This window comes from Lotus japonicus, chromosome 1 (genome assembly GCF_012489685.1).
Source record: "Lotus japonicus ecotype B-129 chromosome 1, LjGifu_v1.2".
NCBI classification, from domain to species: Eukaryota; Viridiplantae; Streptophyta; class Magnoliopsida; order Fabales; family Fabaceae; genus Lotus; species Lotus japonicus.
In genome coordinates, this window is record NC_080041.1 from 16,591,362 (window position 1) to 16,619,017 (window position 27,656).

Here is a 27,656-nt window from a genome sequence, read left to right on the forward strand (position 1 = left end):
CAACAGACTGGAGGCAAGGCTGTTTGTATTAAATTAAAGTTTGTACCAATCAAGCACTTTAATTATGTTCATGAACCACATAGTTTTTGAGCATGCACTTATAGTCTTGTCTAAGCTAAGTTCCAAACTGCTAAGCACATAGAAGATACTTTGCTCCTTTTAAGTGTTGTCAAAAGGGACCATATATGATGCAATGCCGGTAGCTGCCCCAGCTTTTGATTGCCCAGATAGACAGATACTCTTTCATGTACTAAGATAATATAAGTTTATCATTTCCTTAATTAAGTCCCTACCCTACCCAATTTTATTTGATAATATCAAGGTTTTAAGTTGCGGTCCCATTTGTGCTTGTAATTTGATCATATGAGTCCGATTAAATCACTCGAAACAATGTAAAGAGAGGTGATGGAAGGTGGGATATGATGGCTCTTCTCGCCTTGAGAGTGCTTCTCTAAACCTTGAAAGAGATTTCTCGGTAGTTGAGATACGTCAGTCGGAAGACCTGTAAAAACACTTTGACATCCAAGTCAGAACATAGGTGGGAAGTGAGAAATAGAGGAAGATGTAGTGCACCTTACTCCTTGCTAAAACCCGCCTTTTATAAGGTTAGGGCTCCGAGATAGGGAAGTCTAAGGTTGGATAAGTTGTCATGATAGGTATGAGGTACGAGTACGACGATGATGGCGGGTCGATGTATTTCTTGACACACTATTTAATCAGAAGGATAAGGGCAACCTTGTGTATTGTGTAAGATCTTCGAGCGCTGCACCTGCACCTCGAGCAGAGAGCCATTGACTTCGGAAAAAATGTGGTAAATCGTGATGCATCAAGTTATATTCTCGAAAGTGAATTAGGGTAATCGACATTCATTGTTGGCTCATGAGACTACAATTGAGATTGTGATGTGTCGTGAATACCCCCAAATTTGTTAAGTCATGGCTGCAATTGCAGTTGTGAAACTTGATAAAACTAAAAAGAGTTTATTTAAATTTATCTTATAATATAAGAGTGAATTTATATAAATAGCTTATATCCTACATATAAAAATAAGTTTATAAATATAAATTTCCTAGATTAACTTATGAAAAATACTTTTACTACATGTAATTTGAGCTTATTTTAATACATTTCTCAAATGCATCCTTAAAAGACCAAGCACCGCCCTAAGCTCATAACAATTTTGCAGAAGGAAACAGAGAGACAGAAAAGATACAATCATGAAACATGGCAACAAAGAAATCATATGATATTGGTCTATAAAGCTAGGAAGAAAGATGGTTGGGTATGCATGTGCTGAGGTCTGGCCTACAAGTCTAGCAGTTGGGAATCCCAAAAAGAACCAGCGCATGTGGACTTGATTTGTTACTTGTTCTGTGGCTTCATAGAACAGAAAAAAGCCCCACCAATGTGCATTTTAGTCTCCAAATGATGCTTATAAATGGAGCCCCCCTTAGTACATTCAACATCACAACATCGCAAACAAATTAAAACTGCACATTCACCTATCTGAAAAGGAAATTTCCAATGGCAATCCAAAAATCTTCTACAGCACTAGCTATTATTCTCATTTTTCTCTTTGTTGACATGCACTTGCATGGTGCCACTGCTGACTATGGCGGTTGGCAGGGTGCTCATGCCACTTTCTATGGTGGTGGTGATGCTTCTGGCACAATGGGTGAGCTTAGCTTCTATCTTAGTACACAATATTGCTTGGTTTGTTTATAACTTACTGTACATCTTTTATCAGTTTCTCCACACACTTAAATTACTCGCAATATATTGTGAAGTCTCGACTAGAGATATGGTCAAATAAGTGTTTATAAATGATAGAGCAATCACCACTCCTAAGCTAGCTTTTCGAGTAGTGTTAACCTAGCTAAATTCTAATACAGTTCAAAATTGATTTTGTGTTTATGGAAGGATTTCTAAACATGCATGAAATGCTTAATTGTAGTTTTGTTTGATTCATGCAGGAGGAGCATGTGGTTATGGGAATTTGTATAGTCAGGGATATGGAACTAACACTGCAGCTCTGAGCACAGCTTTGTTCAATAATGGCTTGAGCTGTGGGGCTTGTTATGAGATGAAGTGTGTTGATGACCCAAGATGGTGCAAGCCTGCAGCCACCATTGTTGTGACTGCAACAAACTTTTGTCCACCAAATTTTGCTTTGCCTAACAATAATGGTGGTTGGTGCAACCCTCCTCTGCAGCACTTTGATATGGCAGAACCAGCATACCTCCAAATTGCTCAATTTAAAGCTGGAATTGTGCCTGTGGCATTTAGAAGGTAACTATAGCCCTCAATTTGGTCTCTTCTGAAGCTTAAAGGTTCTATTAATTCCCTTGAATCCATACAGATATGAACCATATTACATAATTGAAGAGTAAATTTTTAACCAACCCCACCTTCATTTGAAACCAAACAAAAATCCAGCACTTATTGTTCTTAATGAATAGCATATTTATTTTATCATTTACATATTTTAATAGGCACACACTTGATCACTTAAATAAATCTTAACCATTTAAAATATAGATCAATGGCTGGTATCATGCTGCAGAGAATTCATCTACAGAGAATCCATTTGATTTTGTCTTTATCATGTGTTTTCCTTAAGAGTGTCAAATTGGGGTATAGAAATTATAATATTCAGGGAATAATGTTTGGCACACAAACATAGCAGAAGGGACAGCTTGTTTTGTTCTTTATCTTTGATTTCCCTGTTTTAGTGGACAAAAAGATAAATATGCATCACTTGTTTAACTTTTATCCCTTTGTGTTCTGTTTTAATTTTAACATGAATTCCAAGCAAAGTATATAACAAAACACATGTTCACACTATCTTTAGATATCCGTTTGGATAAGGGCAATGTAACATGTCATTCAAGATAAAAAATAACATAAATTTTTTATAAGTTGGAATTAGTGTCCAATAACACTTGTTTTTTTAATGTAATTGTTTAAGTGTATGTTTGAAAACTCTTATACAACTAGAATTTGGGTATAAATTTATTTAAATAGCTTATAAATTTCATAATTAATTTTGAAGAAATAGAAGTTGAAACATGTACAATTACCTAATAGTGAAAAAATTTCAGAACTTTTTGTGTTGTTAAGATCTTGCATATTTTTGTTCTAATTCTACCAACTTATTATGTACTTAGTTTTTCTATTATTTGGTGATGATTGCAGAGTGTCTTGTGTGAAAAAGGGAGGAATAAAGTTCACAATCAATGGCCACTCTTACTTCAACCTGGTTTTGATCACCAACGTCGCGGGTGCAGGGGATGTTCATGCAGTTTCCATCAAAGGGTCCAGAACTGGCTGGCAACCCATGTCAAGGAACTGGGGCCAGAACTGGCAGAGCAACTCCAACCTCAATGGACAAAGCCTCTCTTTTCAAGTTACCTCAGGTGACCGTAGAACCGTGACAAGCGTTAACGTGGCAGCAGCTAACTGGCAGTTTGGCCAGACCTTCCAAGGGGGTCAGTTTTAGAGTTTGCTATGTGGGGTAGGTTAGTGAAAAGGTTTGTAGGTATTGATTCATGAGTGAGCTCAAAAAAAAGTATTGGAGGCATTGATTCTTGTAGTTGTGTGATAATGATTCTTCAAAGTAGCTGAGGTGATTATATAGGGTGCCCAAGGTGGACCATTAATAAATTGGTCCACCGGTGCACCATGATTTATAACCATGAGATTTTAGCATCTTAGAATATTCTCTAATTGAATGGTCAGGATTTGATAGATGAAAAAAGGGTAAAAATGTAAGTGTAATTTTTTTCCCTCCCCTCCTTGCCTGAACTGAGTCACATCACAGTTCCGTGAATCATCATTCCATCAAATTTTTTTTTTGAAGAAATTAGCAAATCCACCACTTCCAGAATCAAGAACTGTTACAAGATCATCAATTTTTTTTTTAAAGAAATTAGCAAATCACCACTTCATTTGTTGCGCATCCTGATAGGAACCTGCAGATCTCATATATACCATGATGTGCGGAGCCGTTTTATGCTATTACATTTCAATTTTCTAAAACCAAAACTTTTATTTCTCTTAGATGGGTACTACTTGAGTTGATGGCAATGAAGACTTGATTGAATTAGAATTACCGTCCAAATCTACGACTCTTCCCTTTGATTCAAACCAGATCCGCCACTCTTCCTTCGATCCACTCCTCTGCAACGTCAAGCTTTGGTTAGGGGGAACAAGAAGAAATCAAAATTGAAAAACAAAAAGGGAGAAGGAAGACGAGAAATTGAAATTAGAGCTTTTGCACCTTGACGTATTTTTCTTGATGGTGCTACTGCTTATGGTGCTTGTGGGTGTTGTTGGAGATGGTTGAAGTGAGAGGTGGGAAGAGTGGAAGGGAGAAGGAGGAGAAAGGGAAAAGTCTAAAATACCCAGGGGGTAAAGTCTGAAATGCCCATGGTCCACCGGTGGACCATTTTCATACTTGACCACCCTAGTCTCCACCATTATATAGTACACCCGCTAGAGACTTCACTATCTGTTTTTTTTTTGTGTTTGGATTATTTTTTTACAAAATTATAGGATGTTAGTGGCATGTTTAAAAGGTCAGCTGAGACTCATTCTTGGATAGAAGTATCAAGAAGAAAAAAGTCAGAGTTAATCTCGAAACTTATGAGGAGTTGTGCCGATCCAAGTTGACCTATTTATATTTTTAAATCTATGATTTGATGTCATTAACCAAATTTCTGGTAATTATCTCAGTTCTTGTGGCTTTACTAAGAACTTCACTTATGTGTTGGTATATCAATTTTAATTAGCAATTCACTTTCAACTTTGATGTATTCGAACTCGTTGATTTCACTTTAATTTCACTTTCTTTCTATATTTCTATTCTTTTTCCATCACATTCTTCATTTTACACCTCATTTGTCTCTCATTATTTCTTTCTCTTTTTTCACAATCAGAAAAAATACTCAATTATAAACTTGAGAATAACCCTCTCTAGATTAGCAACTTAGCTGTCATTTATCTAATTAGACCCATAGATGAACCCCATGTTAATCCATCGCATCCAATTCATTTTCTAATATTTAGTTATTACCACTGGATCTCCCAGAGCCAAAACTTAACTTACGGGATTAATTTTAACACGATTTTCTTTTGTTATATACACACCCGAACACCTTTATATTCCCGAAAGTTAGCTCAAGTAGTAAAAGTTAGAGACATAAGAGTAGGATATGATGAATGGTGAATGGTCTAAGATTCGAACCCTAAGGATAACTAATTTACTAACATTTGACTATAAAAATAAAACCCAAACACCTTTACTTTCTTTTAAAACTTTAAAGAAACCACATGTTGGGTGTCTTTGGTATCCAGTGGGGAAGACAAGTAAAAGAAAGCCCAACACCCATTCCCTACCACCACTATTCATACATACAAGAAAGTGGGCCAACCTATCAGCAAACTCAAAAAACACAAGAAAGTATGTTGACCCAAAAAAAGTTTAACATATCCAAGGGGGCAGGTTGGTAGGTGAAAACCAACCGGAAAAAGAAACGGGTAAATAGCCAAGTTGGTCCCTGAATGTATCAGCCGCCTTCAAGTTGGTCCCTAAACTTCTAAAATGCCTCCTGCAATCCCTGAATGTGGCAAAACCCCTTCACGGTAGTCCCTGGGTTAAAAAAAGTTGACGGACGTTAACGGAGTGCTGACATGGAATTTTTTTTTGTATATACCGAAGCTTACGTGACATTTAAACGTTGGGAAAGTTTGAAAGACTTCAATTTAGTCATTGATTTCGTTTATATGAAGAAAAACCCTAAAAATTGGGGGAAAATCCCAAATTCTCAAACCTTTCTTCTTCCCACCTTTGAATTTCTTCTTTCATTTCCCTTGCAATTTCTTTGTTGTTCTTCCTACACTCATTCCATTGCACTCTTCTGCTATCTCTCCTTCTTTTTTTTTTCTTTTCCCCCTTTTTATCCAATCCCAAATGCACAAGATGGTTGAGTTGCCATTGCTCTAACCAGATTGGTATCCAATCCCACTACTCTAACCAGATTGGTATTCACCATTTATTTGTTCATAGTTTCGGATATTATAAATGCATGTGGTGCATTTTGTATTTAATGTTGCTGTTAATTTTGTATACAAAAAGATTATCAAAATATATATATATATATCAGAGCCCGGTCCCGTGAGGGATTAGGGACTCTGGTGTTCTTTTTTGTATTCTGTAAACCCTTGGTGTGTGTCACCTTAAGCTTTTCCTTAATCAAAACTTGTTTTCTGTGATTAGTATTTGGTTAGTGAGTCATCCCTGGAGTCTAGTGGTCTCGGTAGTAAAGCCTTGGATAGGTAGTGAGCCCGTTGGTTTAGCTAGATTGGGAACCCTGCACAAACCAATACAAATCTCATTAAACATGGCTAGATTAATCAAAACCTTAAGTGAGCTAGGCTCGGGTAAACAGAATAGTATGATAATTCAACCCTCATCATCTAACACAGAAGAGATCAATAGATTGTCTCAACAAGAACTAGAAATAGCCTCTATAGAAAGAGCCCTTCAAAACTGGTCAATACCCATGGTCAAGAAAAAAGAAATTTACTAGCAACATACTTTGTTCAATAAGTCTGACGACTCTATCTTTACAATAGAGTGTTGTCAGCATAGTTCTGATCACAAGAGTACCATAAAATTGTTAAATGAAGATATTTTAGATCAACATGTAAAAAATGGATATAATTTCATTCACATAGGTTTAGTGCAAGTAGCTGCAAAACCTAATTTCCGACTAGGAATTAATTCTCCAATAATTGTCATGTTAAGAGATATGAGATTATTAAAACCAAAAGATTCTTTAATTGCCGTTTTAGAATCAAACCTTCATGATGGTCCTGTTTTCTTTAATTGTTATCCAAACTATGCCATGAATCTACAAAACAGTTGGACTAAAAATGCTTTGCAACTAGATTTGTTGGCAAATGATGACATATTTGAAGAAGAAAGTGACCATTTTTCAATAATATATAGAGTTTATTATAAAGTTTCAAAAATTAATTATAATTTTAAAGCTTTAAGATCATCACCAAAACAAGAAACTATTATGTTAGAAGCAAATCTAAAAAGATCTTCAGTACAAGTTCCGAAGAAGCTTACTCATGATGAAGTTATGAGTAAAGTTCCAGAAGAATGGGTATTCAAGAACTCTTTACCTCAACAAAAGGTTCATAATACACAAGTACGTGAAATAATTCAAGAAGGAACAAACCTAACTCTAAGAATGAATAGATCAAGTTCTTTTGCTGTTAGGACCCCTGAACAATTATATAAAGTAGACATCCCCAGAACATCTGTATCTTCAACAGAATCAACAATAAAACTCAAAGGGTTAGATAATAGTTATCCAAACCTCTCTCAACCTGTTTATCAGACAAATACAGGTTCTCCTGAATATTCCCCAACCGCTTCTCAAGTTTTAAACACATTAACAAGAGAGTACCCTTTTCAAATTGACAAGAAGTGGATTAAAGAGGATTTTTTAACCGATTACAATAAGCCAAAAAGGGATTGGTATTTTGCAACCTTTTCTAAAGAAGAGGCATAAAACTATAGGACTCTATATTACCAGTCTATGGAAGATCAAGAACTTAACTATTATTTCTTTGACTGGTTTGAATCATTCTGTATCAAAACTAATATAGATTATCCTTTTGCAAAAGGAGTTAATCCTCTATAAACAATAAGTTCAAACTGGAAAACTATTCAAGATAAGGTAGTAACCTCAGAATACCCACCCCAAGAGGGAGTAAAAATCCAAGTAGGAGATCAAGAAGTCACAGCCTCTCCGTACAAAAAGATAAATATAGAAGGAATAGTTGATAAGAAAGACATTGGTAAAATTCATCAGCAAATGAATTATTCGAACCTTATGTTAACTACCATGACAAAACAGTTAACGAGGATAGAATCAAAGGAAGAAAAAGGTAAAATTCCTACTCTTTCCATGACAGGAAAAGGTTTACAAAGCCCTATTCTGAAGGTTCCTAGCTATACAAAAGAAGATCTAAGTTCTATCAAGATTTCTAAAACACAAGACTTAGAAGATATTAAAATTAAACTGCAAAAACTTACTATAAGAGATCCAATGGTAAATCATCTTGAAAAAGAAGATTTATCCATTAATAAGATAAAGGGAAACCAACCACATTATCCCAAGCTTAGAAACTATTACAATAGACCAACCTATCCAGATGTCCAATTTGAAGAACGAGGAGAACTTGTTCAAAATCATTTTTCAGGATCTGGAATTAATGAATGGAATCTAGATGTCATGAGTGAACAAGCTATTCTTGATTTAACAAATCAAATGGTTATGGCTGCTGTGGCTTATAAATCAAAAAACAATTCTGATCGAGCAGCTGCCTTGGTCATTACTCAAGGCTTCACTGGTCAGTTAAAAGGTTGGTGGGATAACTTAATAAATGAACAAGATAGAATGGTAATCCTAACCAAGACAAAAGAAAATGGTGAGGAAGATGCCGTTTCTACATTAGTTTACACAATAATATTACACTTTGTAGGAGATCCCAATATGTTCAGAGAAAGAGCTAAAAATCAGCTCGCCAATCTCTACTGTCCAACCATGTCTGATTACCGTTGGTATAAAGACATGTTCCTCTCAAAAGTTGTATTAAGAGAAGATGGGTCCAGTGCATTCTGGAAAGAACGCTTCATAGCTGGGCTTCCCAGATTAATGCAAGAAAAAGTCTACCAAACCATCCAAATCTTCAGTGAGAGCCCTCCTGATTTTAACTTATTAACTTTTGGACAAATTCATAATGCAATAATTCATACGGGTTTGCAAGTTTGTACCGACTTCAAACTCCAAAATAAAATGCAAAAAGAAGTTTCAATAAGCAGGCGAGAAGTAGGAAACTTTTGCCAACAATATGGAGTAGAACCCATTAGAGCTCCTACCACACAACACAAAAGAACTATCAAAAGAAAAGCAGTTCAGAGAGACTCCTCAACCAACAAGAGACCTTTTAGGAAAAGATCTAATTTTCAAAAACCAGAACAAACAAACAAAAGCTTTAATAAGAAGCCTACTAAAAGTTCTAACAATAATAAGAAAAATGTTTGTTGGAAGTGTGGAAGACCAGGTCATTATGCTAATAAATGTACAACTCAACAAAAGATTAATAATCTTAAACTTCAAGAAAACATCAAACAAAGTTTATTAAGTGTTTTAATAAATACCGAAGAACCCGAAGACTTGTCTACTTCAGAATATGAAGAGGACGAAGAGGTCAATCAAATTGAATACTCTAATGCAACAGACTCTAATTTTTCGGAAAATGAAGAAGAAGAGTGTATAGGTCAAGATGGGACAAGTCCTTGTGACTGTTCAAGTTGTCTCATGCAAGTCAACATGCTCACTAAAGATCAAACGCTCAGTCTAATTTCCATAATTGACAAAATGGAAGATTCGCCTCTTAGAGATGAATTCATAAGCCAATTAAATGTTTTGGTCGAAAAAACTGAAAAATTTAAAGTTGAAGAGGTAGACCCAATAAATATGAATGAGATCCTTAAAAGGTTTAAAAAACCAAGTGAGTCTGTCTCAATAAAAGATCTTCAAGGTGAGATCAAAATGATTAAAGAAGAGATAACCACTCTAAAACAAAATGACATTAACTTAGAATATAGGTTAATGGAATTAGAGGGCAAGGAAATCTTAAAAACCCATAATTACAAAGCTAGTTCTTCTAGGGGTGAAGACCTAGACAATTCAGATAGTAATCAGCAAACATATATTAACATGCTCAATATAATTACCATACACAAGTGGCATTGTGAAATAACTTTAGTAATTCATGAAGAAAGATTTAACATTGTGGCTCTAATAGATAGCGGAGCTGATGTAAATTACATTCAAGAAGGATTGATTCCTACTCAATACTACGAGAAAACTACCGAAGGAGTTAGTAGTGCCACAGGATCAAAACTTAATATACGATATAAATTATCACAAGCAAAAATTTGTAAAAACAAAATCTGCTACACTACTTCATTTGTTCTAGCAAAAAATATATCAAACAAGGTAATATTAGGAACACCATTCATAAACTTACTATACCCATTTAAAACTTTAAGAGGAGGAATAATTACAGAAGCTCTAGGACAAGAAGTTTTCTTTGAATTCCTACAGCCCCCAAGGTTAAAGGAACTAAATCTTCTACAAGATGCGTCAATCTCAAGAGTTAATTTAATTCAGCGAAAAAGAGATACTCTAATTCAATAAAAAAGAAAACATATCAAGATGTTAAATAAGGAAATTCAATATAAAAGAATTGAAGAACAGATTCAGACTCCAAATCTTCAAAAGATAATCACAGAATTTCAAGATAAAATAGAAAGGGAAATTTGTGAAATAAATCCTATGGCTTTCCATCATCGCAAGACTCATACCATTACTTTACCATATGAAGAAGGATTTAACGAGAAAAACATACCTACAAAAGCACGTCCTATTCAAATAAATCAACAATATCTAGAATATTGTCAAAAAGAGATTCAAGAATATTTAGACAAAGGTCTTGTTAGACCCTCAAAATCACCATGGAGTTGTTCAGGGTTTTATGTGCTTAACGCTTCTGAACAAGAACGTGGTGCTCCAAGGCTAGTCATCAATTATAAACCTCTTAACAAGGTGCTAAGATGGATCAGGTACCCAATACCTAATAAGATTGATTTAATCAAAAGATTACATAACTCTACTATATTCTCAAAATTTGATATGAAATCAGGATATTATCAAATTTCAGTGGCAGAAGAAGATAGATACAAAACTGCATTTGTAGTTCCTTTTGGCCATTATGAGAGGAACGTAATGCCTCAAGGTCTCAAAAATGCTCCCAGTGAATTCCAAAATATCATGAATGAAATCTTTAACCCCTATATGAAATTTTCAATAGTTTATCTAGATGATGTCCTAATATTCTCAAAAAATATTAGCCAACACATTCAACACTTAAATAAATTCATTGAAGTTATCAAAGAAAATGGTCTAGTAGTTTCGGCCAAGAAAATGAAAATCTTTCAAACTAAAACAAGATTTCTTGGTTATGAAATTTATCAAAGCACAATAACCCCTATTCAAAGATCCTTAGAATTTGCTGAAAATTTTCCAGATGAAATTAAAGATAAAAACCAATTACAAAGATTTTTGGGTTGTGTAAATTACATAGCCGATTTCATTCCAAACATTAGGGTCGTATGTGCTCCCTTGTTCAAAAGGCTTAGAAATGACCCTCCACAATGGGATGAAGAAATGACCATAGCCATTCAAAAGGTAAAGGAGTAAGTTAAATATCTTCCTTGCCTAGGAATACCAGACCCTGAAGCCTCTTTAATAGTAGAAACAGATGCCTCAGATCTGGGTTATGGGGGAATACTTAAACAAAAAAGTGTTAATTCTTCAAAAGAGCAAATTGTGAGATTTTATTCAGGAATTTGGCATCCTGCCCAACAAAAGTATTCGACTGTCAAAAAAGAGATTCTGGCAATAGTTTTATGCGTTACAAAATTTCAAGATGATCTTTTCAATAAAAAGTTTTTAATCAAAACCGATTGCAAAGCAGCCCCTTCTGTTTTACAAAAAGATGTTAAAAATCTGGTTTCAAAACATATTTTCGCCAGATGGCAATCATTACTTTCTTGCTTTGAATTTGATGTTATTCATATTAAAGGAGATCAAAATTCTCTCCCAGATTTCCTAACAAGAGAATTCTTACAGGGAAACCATGAGTGAGAAACCTACTTCGAAAGATCAATATGGTCCCCCACTGGGATCGTCCCGGAAACTACCCAGCTCAATAACTGGATCATCAGCCCCAGTGGCAGTAACCCCTCTCAAAACAATTAAGCCTCCTGGCCCATCAACACCAACAAAATCATCCCAAAGGCCCACTGCCTCTCAAATAGTGCAATCTCCCGCAAAATCAAAAAGCCCATTAGTCCCCTTATCCAACAAATATTCCATACTAGATTATCAAAACACCATTTCTTCAAAAACCCCAGGCAAAACCGAACAAAATGAGTATCAAGAGAAACCCGAATGCCTTCCATCAATAATAATCGAAAAAGCTTGGTTTAACTGCAATCCAAGGGAAATTGCTAAACAAGTATTTCCCTCAAACTGTCATTACATGCCAGGAGACCCTTCAAAAGGTAGACTCTTTTATGAGTTCATTCTGGTAGATACCGATTCAATAGAGGTCACTCATAATAAAGATAAAAATGGAGAGATCATCTACTCGAAAGTAAAGATTCTCAAGGTTCTCAATATGCAAGACTGGAAGCAACCTCTGTTCCAATCAAAACAATTCTCAAGAGAATTTACTCCAACAGGTCATAATTACTTTGATTACATGGATGCCTGGTATTATTTCTTATTTCTCCGGCCATTCCAGCATTCATGGTTCTTTTGGTTCAAGAAGGGCATCCCTCTAAGATTCCCGCAATGGTTCAAACTTTGGTTTCATCAGATAGGATTAGATTTTAGCATTTTTCCTGAAGAAGTTTAACCTCTGTTCAATTACTTTGTTCAAAAAACTCATTTCCAACCTGAAGAAAGGCTTTTATACTTCACTGCCTCACAAGCCATTTCTTGGATCATGACTTGGGACTGGTGTTCAGTTCAGCTTTATAATGACACCAATCTCTATCAGCTTCAAAAGTCTATCAGAATCAAATGGTGGGCTAAGTTCGATGTCAGGCTAATTCAAAAGGCAAAAATTGATGAATGGGCCAAGAATTATTTTCTTACCCAGAAAAGTCAAGCCCAATTAACTGGCACTCCTCCTACGCCTCAGATCAACCAAGATGCCCTATTTTTACAAGAAAAATCAAAGATTTTGGCTGAGCTAGCTTCAGCTACCTCTCAAGAAGAGTTCAGATCAAGATTGGAGTTAGTCTCTGGAAGTCAGAAATCTGATTCACTAGAGGACGAAGCTTCTTCCAATTTACAAAATAATGATTATCTTCAGGACAATGAAGACGATTGCTTCAACATGGGATTCCCCTCTTTTTACTAAAGTGGAAAATTATTGCAAAAAGACAAGACATACTGTTCAAGATCAAAAGCAAATCATCAGGCGTGGCCGACAGGGCCTATCAGCCATCCACCAAAAGAAAAGACGACAAAAGAGTCATCAATAATTTTCAAAAAGTAGAACTCAAGTTACCTAAAAAGTAACCAGAGTTAATGTAACCCAAGATACAGTAGTACTCTAGGTGTATAAAAGGAAGCTTACCCATGAGGGTAAGGCATCCGAAAATCTATCCCCTTCTTTTCCCTTGTAATCAATTCTGAAGTTTCCATCCAAAAGCTCTGTTATTGTAAGTACTTTGATATTGTGTTTGCAAATTTCTGTATTCCTGTTTTCAAGATCTATCTTTCAAGATCCATATTTAACTATGCCAATTTTTATATGCTTCCGTCTCTGGTGTATATATATATATATTCCTTTGATTAACTACATTGATTAGGTTGTCTTTGTTATGATCATGGTTTTATTCCAGATTGGTGAGGAATTCCTAATTCAAGCCAACACACAGAAGCGCCGAAAACTTGAAGAAGATGATAACTCATTAATGTGTTTGAACATGTTGAGGTTGGTTTTCATCTAATGAGAGTGATGACCCAATATATTATTTGTTACAGTCCTGAGTAATGAGGTTATCTTCATGAAGATGAAGGTGATAATGTTTCAACTAGAAGTTAAATAAATAAATCTGATTTCACATTATAATTATTAAATTGTTTAGTTCAACCGGAAAATAAGTTGTTTTTACACCCTCAAGTTCCAAGTTCGAATCCCCCAACCACCACTTTTTTTAAAAATAGTGAATTTTACATTGGGGACTAATTTGCCACATTCAGGGACTTATTTGACGTCCAAATGTTTTACCAACACTCAACTCCACGTCGACAGTCCAACTAAAAAAAAAATTAAAAAAAAAAAGATTTTATAACGTCAGTTCCTTTTTTTAACGTCAGGGACTAACGGTGAATGACTTTTGCCACTTCTAAATGATCTTAGGTTGTTTAATATTAATTCCATGCTTTATTTAAAAAAAATCAATTCTCACACATAAAAATTGTTTACATAAACTTGTCACATTATGTAAAAGTTCTATATTAACATTAATTAACTTTTGAATGTGTATTAGTCTATTAGACGCACTCCAAAATACGTTAATGAAAAAGTTCTCTATTATAACTTATTAATTATTTAATTAATTAAATATGATTTTTTAAAAAAGAAACCTGTATTAATAATCAATAAGAAACTAATGAGTTAGGTCCGAAGTTCTTTACATCACGATCGATCATAACACAAAACATAGACAAACTTGAATGTAAATTTCAAATGTGTAATGTATGTGCAAAAACCTTAGGTGTGACGTGTTCCCAAACATTATATAACTCATGTGCCCTCTCGTTCAGCAATCACCATCCCTGTGTTTTGTAGAGTTAGAAATTATATATAGACTGTGTAGCTGTTCAATGAATTAGCTCCTCATTGCCGCGTATGAAGTCCACACCATATCCTGATTAGCAGTGTTTGAATATGAAGACCTGGTCCATCCTCAGATTTCATGCTCTGCCTAACACTAACACCAATCATAGAAGTTCCACCAACATGTATAGAGAGTTAAATTTAATTGATAGGAACCTGTGAAAAATATTCATATATGGAAACATGATGATAGAATTAAGATTGCTAAGAAGTGTAAAGTCATTGTGATCAACTATGCTTATTATATTTCTATAATTTATTTTTTTTGGTTTACCTGAAGGCCATAACATAAAATGAATAAAGGTTGATTTGTAGTAATAGTCAAGATACTATTAATATTATAGTTCATGTTATGAACTAAAGGACAAGTTTATTGTTGATAATAAAATAATGACTTTCAACTCTCTAAATAAAATTATTATTTTAGAGATCTTTATGAAAATTATAAAACTTGTATTTAATTTTTTCAAAAACAAATAATTTTTTTATTTTTTATTTTCTTTCTCATTTATCGCAATAGTTTTTTTAATAAGCTAATCAATTTTTCTTATAATTATTTCACTTTTATTTAAAATATATTATTTTTAAAATTTCAGATAAATTAAATACCTAAAAATTTAATTTTTAATAAAAAAGTGATATGAAAAAAACTAAAATAGACATCCTCTAAATTATCCTACAAAGGTTGTACCTACAAATCTATTTTTCTTTGGTAATATCATTCCTGATAACTCTACATATAACAAAACCAAAGTTCCCAAAGATCCATGCGGCGTAAGATCATCCCAACTCCTAAAAAAAGCCATGCTTCAACATCATAAACTCACTAAAAATCAAAATAGTGCATAAAAACAAGTTGACTCATGAATTGGCCAAATTTGATATTATCAATTTATCATATCCAATGTTTTACTACTTAATAAAATCTTCATCCTATTATTTCGATCCATATTTATTATCATGATTCCATCAAAATCAGAAATAGGAGGAGCCACTGTTTTTTGACTCGGTTTCAAATTTCAATTCAAGTCTGGACTCCACAAAGAAGAGGAGAAAGTCATTTTCTTTTCTCTTCCCCCATTTCCCATCTTCCTCATACCCTTCTATCCATCTTCTCTCATTATTTTTGATATTTTCACTTTAGTCCCTACACTTTCCCTTTATTCTAATTTCACCACCACCGTCTTCAAAAACCAACCTCGTTCCCCCCTTTCAGTTTCGCATTCCCCTCTTCACGCGCCACCACCACCGCAATCGCGAGATTCTCACACACCACCACCGAGTTTCCTCTCTCTCTGTCTTTTTCTCTTTCTCCTTTGTGAAACCGGGGATCCGATTCGGGATCCGGGTCGCCCCATTTTCGGGTCTCGAATCAATTCCCTTCTTCTGCGGGTGCGGGTCGTTGTCGTCGACATGGGTGATCTTCAGGTAAACGGCGTCATTTTCGGGGAGGATCGCCCTGGCTCCTCCTCCTCGTCACCGCCGTCGCCGCCTCTCCCTGCTTCCAACCCCGATCCGTCGTCCGTCGCTGCTGAGGCTTGGTCGGCGGCTGAGAATACCACAGGTGAGATTCTTCGCCGGATTCAACCTAACCTCGCCGCCGACAGGAGAAGGAGGGAGGTCGTTGATTACGTCCAGAGACTGATCCGTTTCGGTGCTCGCTGTCAGGTTACGCCGCTATCTCTCTCTCTCTCTCTTCGATTATTGGTATCTTGTCGTTTTTGAATTTCAGCGTTTCAGTGTTTGATTTTCGTGTCTTTGAATTTGCTTTTGCTCTGTTTTTTTTATGATAATGAAGATGTTGTTGTTGTTGGTGTTGTTGTTGTGTGTTTGTGATAGTGCTTTGTCATTAGGGAATGATGGTTGCTTTTGAACTTATTGTGAAATTGGTGATTAACTTCACCATTAGGAATTTGTTTGCTCATAGGGTAGAAGAATTATGTGCTCTGGTTGGCACATTCACCATGTTGGGTTGTTTTATAAATTGAATGTGTGTTTGGAAACCAGGTAGTTTACCGCATTAGAAGGAGAATTGATTTTAGAAGAAGCTAATGGGAGAAGTTGTTTTAGGGAAGAAGTGATTGTAGAAGGATTAACTGTGAATTTAAGCATGCTCTGAAACTGATGATTAGGCTAGCTAAAAGTGAAAGAAGATAGTGTTGTTGGTTGTGTTCTAGATGTATATGTTGGATGAGATTAGGGTGGAACTGTGGTAGAGAGAAATTCTGGTACGAGGATGGTGTCTCCAAGCTTGATCAATCAAAAGCTCAGGATTATAATGGAACAATTACAACAGGAGTTTTGATGTATTTATTTATTATTCATTTAATGTGTCTTGAGCTTTTGACTTGACGTGTCACGTGTCTATAGACACTATCCTTGTATAAGAATTATCTCCATGGATGATATGGTGGATTCGAATAAACCAGTGATTCAATGAGGGAACAAGAGTGTGTTCAAGGGCATTGCTTCAGTCCCCATCTTTTTGTCTAGGGTTAGTATCCAAAGTGAGTTGTCAAGCGATTTATTAGTTGGTACCTATGTTCCATAGAATTATAAAGATTTAGTGTGAAATCAACAATAAACAAATGCTTGACTTGACTACGCCTGTTCTTGAATGAATGTGGAATCGGTTGACACTTGACAATACAAGCGTCTACTACATCAGTTTCAAAATGTCTGCTGTTTATGGATTTTGCATGAGGATTAAGAAAAACATTACATAGCCTCTATTAATACTACATTTGACTATACCCTCTATTCAAATACTGAAAAGATTATCATTCCATTAATTTTCTCTCATTTCATTTAATGGAGATATCCAGAGATATGAATAAAATTGGAAAAAATAATGAGTGTCTTTTTTTATTTTATAAAGCCACATGTAAAATCTTGCCTGATCACTATAGCTTACAGATATGTTTAACTCTCTCGGCTTACCTTCCCCTCCTACATATCTCTGTGATGCTGAAGGTCGACAATTCCAAACCGGGTATGGCCGATCAAAGTGTGTTCATGGATCAAGGCCACCCTACACTGACGGAAATCTTTACTGATGTTCATGACCTCTCCACTACCTCGGGATGCTTGGATTGCTCTTGAGCAACGCTTTATGGATCAATCTGCTGCTCAAGAGATGCAACTTCAGTTTGATCTTCAGAATGTACAAAAAGGGACCTTCTATTAAAATACTGAAAAGATTATCACTCCATTAATTTTCTCCCTCATTCTATTTAATGGAGATATCCAGAGATACGAATAAATATGGGAAAAGATAATGAATGTCTTCTTAATTTAATAAAGCCACATTTAAAATGGAACATAAGTATTCACTAAATGACAAATATTTTGAAATAGAGTTTACTTCCTAGCAAGGTAGTCAAAATCAAGATTTAGATCTAAAGTGGTATGGGGTTGTAAATCCTAAATCGCTAAAGCGGAATCTAAATTGAAAGGTTTAGTATATTTTGCTATATATATATATATATTTGTTTATGCGCACAAATTCTGCGATGCATATAAAAGAGCATAAATAACCAAAATTCTTTGGAATGTTATACATAAATCATAAAGTGTCATAATACATTACTCATAATTCATAGGAATGTTATACATACTTTATAAAGTACTAATCCAAACACCATAAAACTTTTACATCAAGTTCTCATCATCAAAGCATAAAACTTAAACATGAAGTTCTCATCATCAAAGCATAAAACTTAAACATCCAACATAAGCTTGGAAATTTGCCAAATTAAAATCATCAGGTTCCTCTTCCTCCATTAGATCCTCATCATCAGGTTCCTCAATAAGATCCTAAACGGGTGAAAAGACCCGTTTCATGCCAGATCTCCCTGAAGTGCTAAGTCTCTTTAAATTGCAGTTTAGCATTGATTTTGCACCAGTTCGGAAATGCTTTAGTATGGTTTACGATTTAGAGCGGGCTGAAAGCGGCCAAGGTTCCAGAATCGCTAAAGTTTGCGATTTAGCGTTTTGAAGCGCGCTTTTGACTACCTTAGTTCCTAGTTGTGGGCCTTGTGGCTTATATTTGGTTAATGTATTTGTCTCATTAGTGCAGTTTTCTGACCTAACCTTTTATGAGTTATCATTTGCGACGTGTAATCTTATATTTGACTTGAGAATGATGCAATAATTGCGAAAGTACCTCACTGAAGAAAAGCCTCAACATTAGGAAAAGAGGAAACAGTAAAATATTTGACTATTTTGGATTATGTTTCCCTATAAATTAAGATTACGAATAAGCTGCCAAAGGCATACCTCCATTGAATTAGAAAGGCATGCCTAAAGTGCCATTGGTTTGTATCTCCCTAGTACCTCGTGGCGCTTCTGATTTCTGCCACGCTATCTTGTTTTTATTCTAATCCTTTTGAATGAAATGAATATATTTCAGCCATATAAACTGAGACCTATGAAGCACCGTCTCTGACACCTAACAGGACACAACAAGGACACCGCGTATAGGGAATGTATCAAAATCAATGCAAGTTAGTCTATTTATAAAGAAAACATACACCTTCAATGCCTATGCAATGAGCTTAAGAAAATTAAGACTCATTTCACAAATTAAGCACTATGAATAAAAAAGAAAGCTCTAATCTGCTCAACAGCTTTCGCCTCCTTGTTCATCACCAGTTTACACTACCTCCAGTTCATCAATTAACAAATTAGCAACTTGAAGAATTACACTCTCATCAAGTGATCCAAACTCTTCTCCCGCTATATTCTACATGTTAATTTAAAATGTAAAATATTTTTATTGTTTGACTTAATAATAATAATAATATAAGCGTCCCAAAAGTGTCCATCCAACAAGAGGTGTTGGCTTGAAGTGTCCGAGCCGAAGGAAATTTTGTTTTGCTCAGACACAGCAAAAAAGTGTCGGTGTCGTGTCGGTCCAATACTGGGAGACTCCATCGAGGACAGGTGTCTGTGCTTCATCGATTGAGAGTTTGAGACTGATGGATATTATTTCTTTGAATGTGCTTATAATTTTTTGTGCAGCAGATTGATGTGCAGATTTGATGAATAATTTTTTTCTTGAAAACAGGTGGTGATGATAGAATCGTTTCTAAGGCGGTATAATGTCACTGATGATAAATGTATTTTGTTACAGGTCTTTCCATATGGGTCAGTTCCATTAAAAACATATCTTCCAGATGGAGATATTGATTTGACTGCACTCAGTCCTCAAAACATTGAGGATGGCTTGGTATCTGATGTTCATGCTGTTCTCAGAGCTGAGGAAAACAATGAAGCTGCTGAATATGAAGTGAAGGATGTTCGTTTCATTGATGCAGAGGTTCTTTTCATCCTCTTCCTTGCTGCCTTATCAGAAATTGAAAACAGTTTAGTTTAATACCTTTTATGCCAAAGTAAACTAGAAATCAGGAGTTTTCTGATCCCAGAAATGTTCAGTATCCATTTTCTTTTACTTTTAATTGGAAAGAGATATATTTTACTCTGCAGGATGTGTCCAGTCATTTGAAATGTATTGTAAAGAATGTACTGTAATTTTTGTTTGTGCTTCGGGGATGGATCTTCTCGTGAAATATTCACATGACCTTATAATATGAAAAATATTGTATCTATCTTTCTCAACAATTTTTTACAAATTTTTATAGGACCTGCTTCTTTAATTTCTATCATAGAGAGATACCGGAATATATATATATATATATATATATATATATATATATATGTCAAACAACCACTTATCCCAAAAGCTTAAGCTGTTGGGTAAGGGTTACTTTAATGGTTTTATATTATACTCTAACACGCCCCCTCACGCAAGAGCCCTTTGGGCTTGAAGCGTGGATAAATGCACAGGCCCACCTACCATGTGCTTAATTAAATTCCACTTTTTACTTAGAAAGTGAGGGGAGCAAGGATCGAACTCTAGACCTCTTGGCCATAGAGGCTCTGATACCATGTCAAACAACCACTTATCCCAAAAGCTTAAGCTGTTGGGTAAGGGTTACTTTAATGGTTTTATATTATACTCTAACAATATATATATATATATATATATATATATATATATATATATATATATATATATAACCGTATGAGTAGACCCATTCCCTTGGGGCTTGTGCTTTTTGCTTAGTAAGTTATGGAAACTTCTTATGGCTTTTAGTCCATGTTAAGCTAGTGAGGGAGCATTTCCTGGAAATTCTTTTTTATTTAAATTTCTTTTTCCTCCTATAATGTTGAAAGGAAATCTCTTGTATTTGTGAAGACTTCGCCAAATTAATGTGCTAGGCTGATTCTGCTAGGCCACTCTGCTGTTGGCTTAGCTTAGCTTGTATATTCCTAACATCTAGAAGTAATGAAATCTTGTATTTACTGAAAATGCTGGTGTTTTTGGTGCATTATTTGCTTTGTAATTTCTAGTTTTTTCTGATTTCTTGCGTTTATATCTCTATGTTTTCATATGTTGGGGATTCGCTTTCTGCAGGTTAAGCTTGTCAAATGCCTTGTACAGAATATTGTTGTAGACATCTCTTTCAATCAGTTAGGAGGACTCAGTACATTATGTTTTCTTGAGAAGGTATTATTAAAGTGGTCTCTTAAGAACACCAACAACTTTTTGTATCATTACTTGTTTCATATGTATTTTTCTCTTCACTAAACATTCAGAAAGCAGGATGAGTCATCTTTTTAATCTTTTACTCATTTGTTTTCTATAATGGAAACAGCCTCTTTTGTAAAAAAAAAACAAGGTAAGACTGTGTAACCAAATGCCAGACCCCTTCCCGCACCTTGCGCATGGAGGAGCTTTGGCAACGGCACACACACATATATATATATTTGATTTGCAAGCTTGATATACATCCGCATATGGTAGTTTGGAATTGTTTTGCCTTATTGCACTTCTGCATGGCTCTTTCTTTTGTTGTATTCTTCTGTTTCCATTGTAACTGGTATGAACTCAATTCTACTTTTATGACTTGTAGGTTGATCGACTTGTTGCAAAAGATCATCTCTTCAAACGTAGTATTATCCTGATAAAAGCATGGTGCTACTATGAGAGTCGTATTCTCGGTGCTCACCATGGGCTGATTTCAACATATGCTTTAGAAACACTGGTTCTGTATATTTTCCATCAATATCATGTATCCTTAGATGGTCCTCTAGCAGTAAGCTCTTCATTGAATCTACTTGAATCATGCCTTTCAGGATAATGAAAGAAAAGAAAATATGCATCATATGATGCTGGTGCTGCATCCTTTCAGTAAGCATTAATGCACCCTGCCCTTTTTCCAGGTTCTCTACAGATTTTTGGACTACTTCAGCAAATTTGATTGGGACAATTATTGTGTTAGTTTGAAGGGACCAGTTGGCAAATCTTCTCTACCTGATATAGTAGGTATGCATTTTTCTTGTTTGTATTTTTATCATCAAGTAGCTTTATGGTTGTTGATTTGTTTTTAAAATTCTCTGTTTGTTGTGAGTAGCTGAGGTGCCAGAAAATGGGGGAAATACTCTGCTTACCGAAGAATTCATTAGAGGCTGTGTGGAATCATTTTCAGTACCTTCAAGAGGGGCTGATTTAAATATGCGTGCATTTCCCCAGAAACATCTTAACATCATTGATCCGTTAAAGGAAAACAACAATCTTGGCCGCAGTGTCAATAGAGGTATTTAATGTTTTTCGTTTTAGTACGAGTGGCTAGTCAATGTTTTAATCTTGTGTAGCTAGGTTTTAATATAATAATCTTTACGTAGTTTTATGATAAAAACAGAATTATATTATAGAAATAATGATACAACTCTGGTTGTTCGAGAGCCAGCCTCTCCTAATACTGGAATTCGAGAGTCCAGTCCCTCTCCTAAAACACACAACTTCTGAATTTCTGAATGTCTAAACTAACAGCCACAACTCCTATTTATAACCAAAAATTTAATAACCACCCCTAGGCAGTTTTGATAGAACATAACTAACATAAACTGATGTAAATAACTAATAATAACTAACCCAATAACTACCCCAACAAATAATTAAATAATAACTTTCTAACTGCAATCTAACTGCTACTACTGCTACTGTTCACGAGCACTGTTCATCCTATCAATACCCCGCCCTAAAAGATCCACCTTGTCCTCAAGGTGGGAAGTAGGCAATGCTCCTTGAATGTAGGTTGGCTGCTCCAAATGTTCTGCAGTTTTAATCAACACTTCTGGAGTTTAACTCTGAAAAATACCTCCTGGATCCCACTGTTTGAAGTTGGTCAAACCACTTAACGCGGCCCGTTTCGTTCCCGTCTTCCCCTTTTTCATCAAGGTCATCCCTGCAGATGCAAAGTGTTGCAGTCTGTTCAGCGCCTGTGGTGGAAGATGCTTGGATCCCTGAAAGACATTTAACCCACATTCCATTCCTTTGTCTTGGCTCCCCTTCCTTATTCAGAGACTTGCGTCTCTTCATCGTCTTCGGTTGTTGATGGATCTTCCGATGCTTTCTCCACCGGGGTCCAAGACTCACCCCATCCCCTCTTCTTACAACCTCTGCTTCAAGATTGGGTCTTTGCATCTCAAAGGTTAAGGATTTCTCCGCCTCTACTGTGGTCTCTATCATCTCTGATTTTGATTCTACTAAATGGCCTTCTCTTGCATTCTCCAAGACTTCATTTATCCTTGGGCTTTCTTCCTCTCTAGAATCTTTAACATATACTGGTATGTCAGGACCTATTTCTGGTTGGAATTTCTTCAGTAAAGCCTTCACAAAATCCCACCATTTTGCATTCTGGTTTCTTCTTTTCCAGAAATACCACCAGAAGAAAGCATCTCCCGTCAAAGCCATCTCAGCCTCCGAGAACTTCTTCTCTTCAGCCATTTCCATGGCCTCACAGTGCTGCTCCACTTTGATCAACCACCAGTAAGCCTCTTTACCATCAAAGGTTGGAAACGCCTTACCTTCCCTCTTCTTAATTGCTGTCTTCTTCTCCATTTCTTCACGATTCAATTGCACCACAGCACCTGGATGGTGCTCTGATACCAAATTGATAGGAACCGAATTTATTACAGAATATTTATGGAAGTACTGGTGTTCGAGAGCCAGTTCTCTCCTACAAATTCTGGAATTTTGAGAGTCCAGTCTCTCCCTAAGACAACCACCCAATTTCTGAATGTCTAAACTAACAGCCACAACTCCTATTTATAACCAGAAATTTAATAACCACCCCTAGGCAGTTTTGATAGAACATAACTAACATAAACTGATGTAAATAACTAATAATAACTAACCCAATAACTACCCCAACAAATAATTAAATAATAACTTTCTAACTGCAATCTAACTGCTACTACTGCTACTGTTCACGAGCACTGTTCATCCTATCATTTTAACTATTATATTTTTTTTTTGAAGATTTATTTATTTAAAGGTTCCTTTTATCATTTTATGTTGGGAAGAACCTGCAATGTTGAATGTTTATTGAGTATTATTTTTATCTTCCTTTTTTCAAGTGGATTTAATTAGTAGATAATAGATGAATATGAAAGTTAAAGCAAGTGCAGCATTTGCTTGTTAATAGGAAGTTCTTCTATGAAGTTGGGAAGGAAAGACTACAAATGGGTAATGTGGAGTCCTTATCCTTAAAAGTTTGCTCCTTATTGACTTCGGAAAGACAAACATAAACATTCTTCCGCATTCATCAGTCAAAGGACACTTTTATCAGTTTTAGGTCAGATAGTCATGGTCAACAATTTGTATTTCTGTTATCCTGAGTATATACTAACCATCAAGGGTGATATATAGCTACTTCCATTTTTTAGGCCCAATGTCTGTTGTGCTATTGCCATAGATTCGAAGTAGCTTTTTTTCCTTGGTACATTTGAGAGAGTTAAAATCTCTGGCGCTCTCTGCATAATGACATCTTCAACTGAGTTGAAAGAGTTATGGTTCACTAAAAAAAAAATTTCCATCTAAATTGGGGAAAATTTATTATGGACCACTTTTTTGTGGTGCAAAGTTGCACCACTCCCTTTTAACTTACCATAACAGGTTTTTTTAAAAAAAAATCAAAAAACATATTTTCTTAATCTTTAATTAATTATTTGGTTAATTGAATTAGCTTTTCTAGTTCATCTCCCTCAGTGTATCATCTCCATCTATCTCAGTTTCTATGATCTTCTTCTTTTCTAGTTCATCTTCTTCTTTTCTTCCTCCCACCCAACAACCACTGCCACGCACAACCCTAAACTCTACCACCCAGCCACAACCCCACCACCACCAGAAATCAAAACCTCTCCCCATTCTCATTTTCGTTGTTCTTCCTCCTCATCATCATTCTGTTCTTCTTCTCCTTCTTCCCCTGTATTGTTGCTTCCAACGAGCCTCTCCCAAGTCCCAATCTCACCACCGAAACCACAACTCAAGATCCATAGCAGATAGTGAGCATGAAGAGACACCCACAACCCCAGATCTAAACGCCAGATACTAACACCCAGTGCTAGAATCCAGGAAAAAAAATTTGAACCCAGCCAACCCCATCGAACCCACCCCCACCATCGCCCCCAACCACCAAAATCTCCAACCCAGAAACCCACCTTCACCGATCGAAAACCCATCGCAACCCACCCTACCCTCATCCCCACCCTCACCCAGAAACTGAGCCCATAAACCCCATCCAGAACCAAAGAGAAGAGGAAGAAGAGGGAAACAGATCTGAGAGAAGAATCTGAGAGAAGAAGAGGAAAACAGATATGAGATGAAGAACCAGATCTGATGTGGCAGGTTTTCTTTGTTTATGTTTGTTCTATGTCATAGCGATGGACTATATAGAGAGAGACATAAAAAATAGTGATAGGGTACCTTGATTTTACTTATGATCTGTCCACTTTGTCAGCTGTCACATTATAATGGTGGTATTCATTTTTTCTTTTCAGGCAGTTTCTATCGAATACGCAGTGCTTTTAAGTATGGAGCCCGTAAACTTGGCTGGATTCTTATGTTACCAGAAGATAGAATAGCAGATGAGCTTAATAGGTTCTTTGCAAACACTCTGGATAGGCATGGAAATACTCAAGGGAATGAAGACAAGTTATTTCTGTGTTTATCGACTGGTTCCAAACTGGATAGGATACCTGGGAGTTATAAACTTGAAGACTCCAAGCTTGTTGGGACATCTGGAGTCTTGGGTATTGCAAGCACTAATGGTTTGTCCTGCCTTTCCAATGGTAAAGTTGAAAGTAGGATTTGTAGTGATACAGCTGTAACTTCTGTCATTGATGATGAGAAAGAGAGGAATGGTATGGTAAGCTATTCTCTTAGATGTCATAATGATGAAAAGAATTTGGCATCCAATGGTGCAGCAGTTCCGAGAGATGCTGCTCATGCCCTTGAAACTAATTTCTTTCATAGTGATAGATGCACTACTAGCTCGTCTGGGGGCACTGATGCTTCAAAGTCATTGTTGGACCTTGCTGGGGATTATGACAGTCACGTTGGGAACCTACAATATGGCCACATGTGTAATGGTTATGCTATCTCTCCACTTGTGGTGCCTAGTCCTCCTAGGTCTCCGAAGTTTCATAACAGGAATCCGTGGGAAACAGTTCGTCAATCTTTACAGATTAACCAAGGCATTCATGCTCAGGCAAACTCGAATTGTGTTGTGGGACAACAACTTTACCTTGTAAATCATCCTACTCTACCAGTGACCCCTTTTGGTTCAGAGGAAAATAGAAAACTACGGGGAACAGGCGCTTACTTCCCTAATTTGGTATCTACAGTTATTAAAATTGGATACCCAGATACTTCTAAACTATTTTGGTATATGATTTTTTCAGTAATCCAGTCATCATCTAACTGTTAATCTCATAATTTTGCAGACCTCTCGTCCATACAGGGATAATAGACCAATGCCAGGAAGGGGAAGGGGTCAAATGCTGGGTACTCATGGGCATATGCAGAGACACACTCGCAGCAATGGCTTTGCTCCTGCTCCACAAGAGTTGAATTTTCCAGTCGAAGGAAGTTATGAACATGCTTTAGAAGGATATCCTGCTCATGGTAGTGCCAAAGACAGATCATTGGAAACTTATTTTTCTCAACCTTCCACATGGGGATCACGCCATGCTAATGGTTTCCCTCATTCATCTGAGAAATACGAGTCTGGCTCTCTGAGCCCGCAGCTTCATGGATCCCCAAGGTCTGATGTAAGCAATCACCCAGACTCAGGCATTTCTACTTCTAGGGGTTCTGTGTCTAACGTGGGGGTTGTGGCAGAGGAGATGCCTGATTCATTGTCTGTTGTTGATCCCGAAAGGTAATATAATTTTTCTATTTATGTTTATTCATTGCTAAAGACATCATCACATTTGAAGTTAAATCACTGGCAACTTTCTTTAGAGCTTAAGCACTATATGCTTATAGCTTGTTCTCTAGTTTTCCTTTTCTTTAAGGGGGTGTCTGTGGTTTGATATTCAGGATTGATGAGCAAGCTTATCATTTGAAGAATGAAGATGACTTTCCTCCACTTTCCAACTGAGTGCCAGTGAAGGATGGTGAATATGTAATAGCATTAACAGTAATGATCCATACATGGAAACTATTATGACATGCCTACCTTTCAGCAGGTGCAACCAAAGGATGGCGATTTTGTAAGAATTAAGAAGAACAATGTGTATTTGCCTAAAAAATGAAGATAGCTTCCAACAACTCAGGGTTTGTCTAGAGTGAACGCATAGAAACGAGAGTACCCAATAAGTAGAAAATTGTTGGGAGTAGCCATAGATGCTAACAAACTAGACTAAAGTAAACTAGATCGAATGTTGTGTTATCTGTATTTCCTTGTTCAAGTTGGTGTTTTGTACAAAATGGCATGTATATTCGGGTTATGTTTTTCCTTGACGTAGGAGGCTCCTACGTCCATTTTATTTTTCATTATTTAGGGGTGTATATATCAGGTGATTTCCTGAAGTTGAGTTTTATAGTTCTGCTGTTTGTAGTTTAAAAGTGTAAGCCCAAAAAATTTAGATATATTACTGGATCTCAGATTTCTATTATTTTATTTAGTGATTTACTTGGCGTTAGGGTGTTTTTATTTTCTTGGCCATTGGCCTAA

The 27,656-nt window shown here is 36.0% G+C and overlaps 2 protein-coding genes and 1 non-coding gene across 3 annotated transcripts; all 3 read left to right on the plus strand.

Moving 5' to 3' along the window:
- The first annotated feature begins 1,289 nt into the window (after nt 1-1,289).
- On the plus strand, nt 1,290-3,756 carry LOC130733870 (expansin-A4-like). The gene is made up of 3 exons (XM_057586152.1): nt 1,290-1,675; nt 1,974-2,289; nt 3,196-3,756. The coding sequence occupies exons 1-3, from the start codon at nt 1,525-1,527 to the stop codon at nt 3,497-3,499; spliced, it is 771 nt and encodes a 256-aa protein (XP_057442135.1). The 5' UTR covers nt 1,290-1,524; the 3' UTR covers nt 3,500-3,756.
- A 160-nt stretch (nt 3,757-3,916) lies between these two features.
- Nucleotides 3,917-4,025, plus strand: LOC130734944 (small nucleolar RNA snoR2/U65). The gene has a single exon (XR_009018277.1). It is a non-coding gene; the product is annotated as a small nucleolar RNA snoR2/U65 (small nucleolar RNA).
- An 11,486-nt stretch (nt 4,026-15,511) lies between these two features.
- On the plus strand, nt 15,512-27,624 carry LOC130733872 (uncharacterized). Its single transcript, XM_057586153.1, has 9 exons — nt 15,512-16,236; nt 19,703-19,888; nt 21,047-21,139; nt 21,546-21,728; nt 21,856-21,958; nt 22,047-22,229; nt 25,477-26,312; nt 26,422-26,858; nt 27,020-27,624. The coding sequence occupies exons 1-9, from the start codon at nt 15,982-15,984 to the stop codon at nt 27,078-27,080; spliced, it is 2,337 nt and encodes a 778-aa protein (XP_057442136.1). The 5' UTR covers nt 15,512-15,981; the 3' UTR covers nt 27,081-27,624.
- The last annotated feature ends 32 nt before the right edge of the window (nt 27,625-27,656 follow it).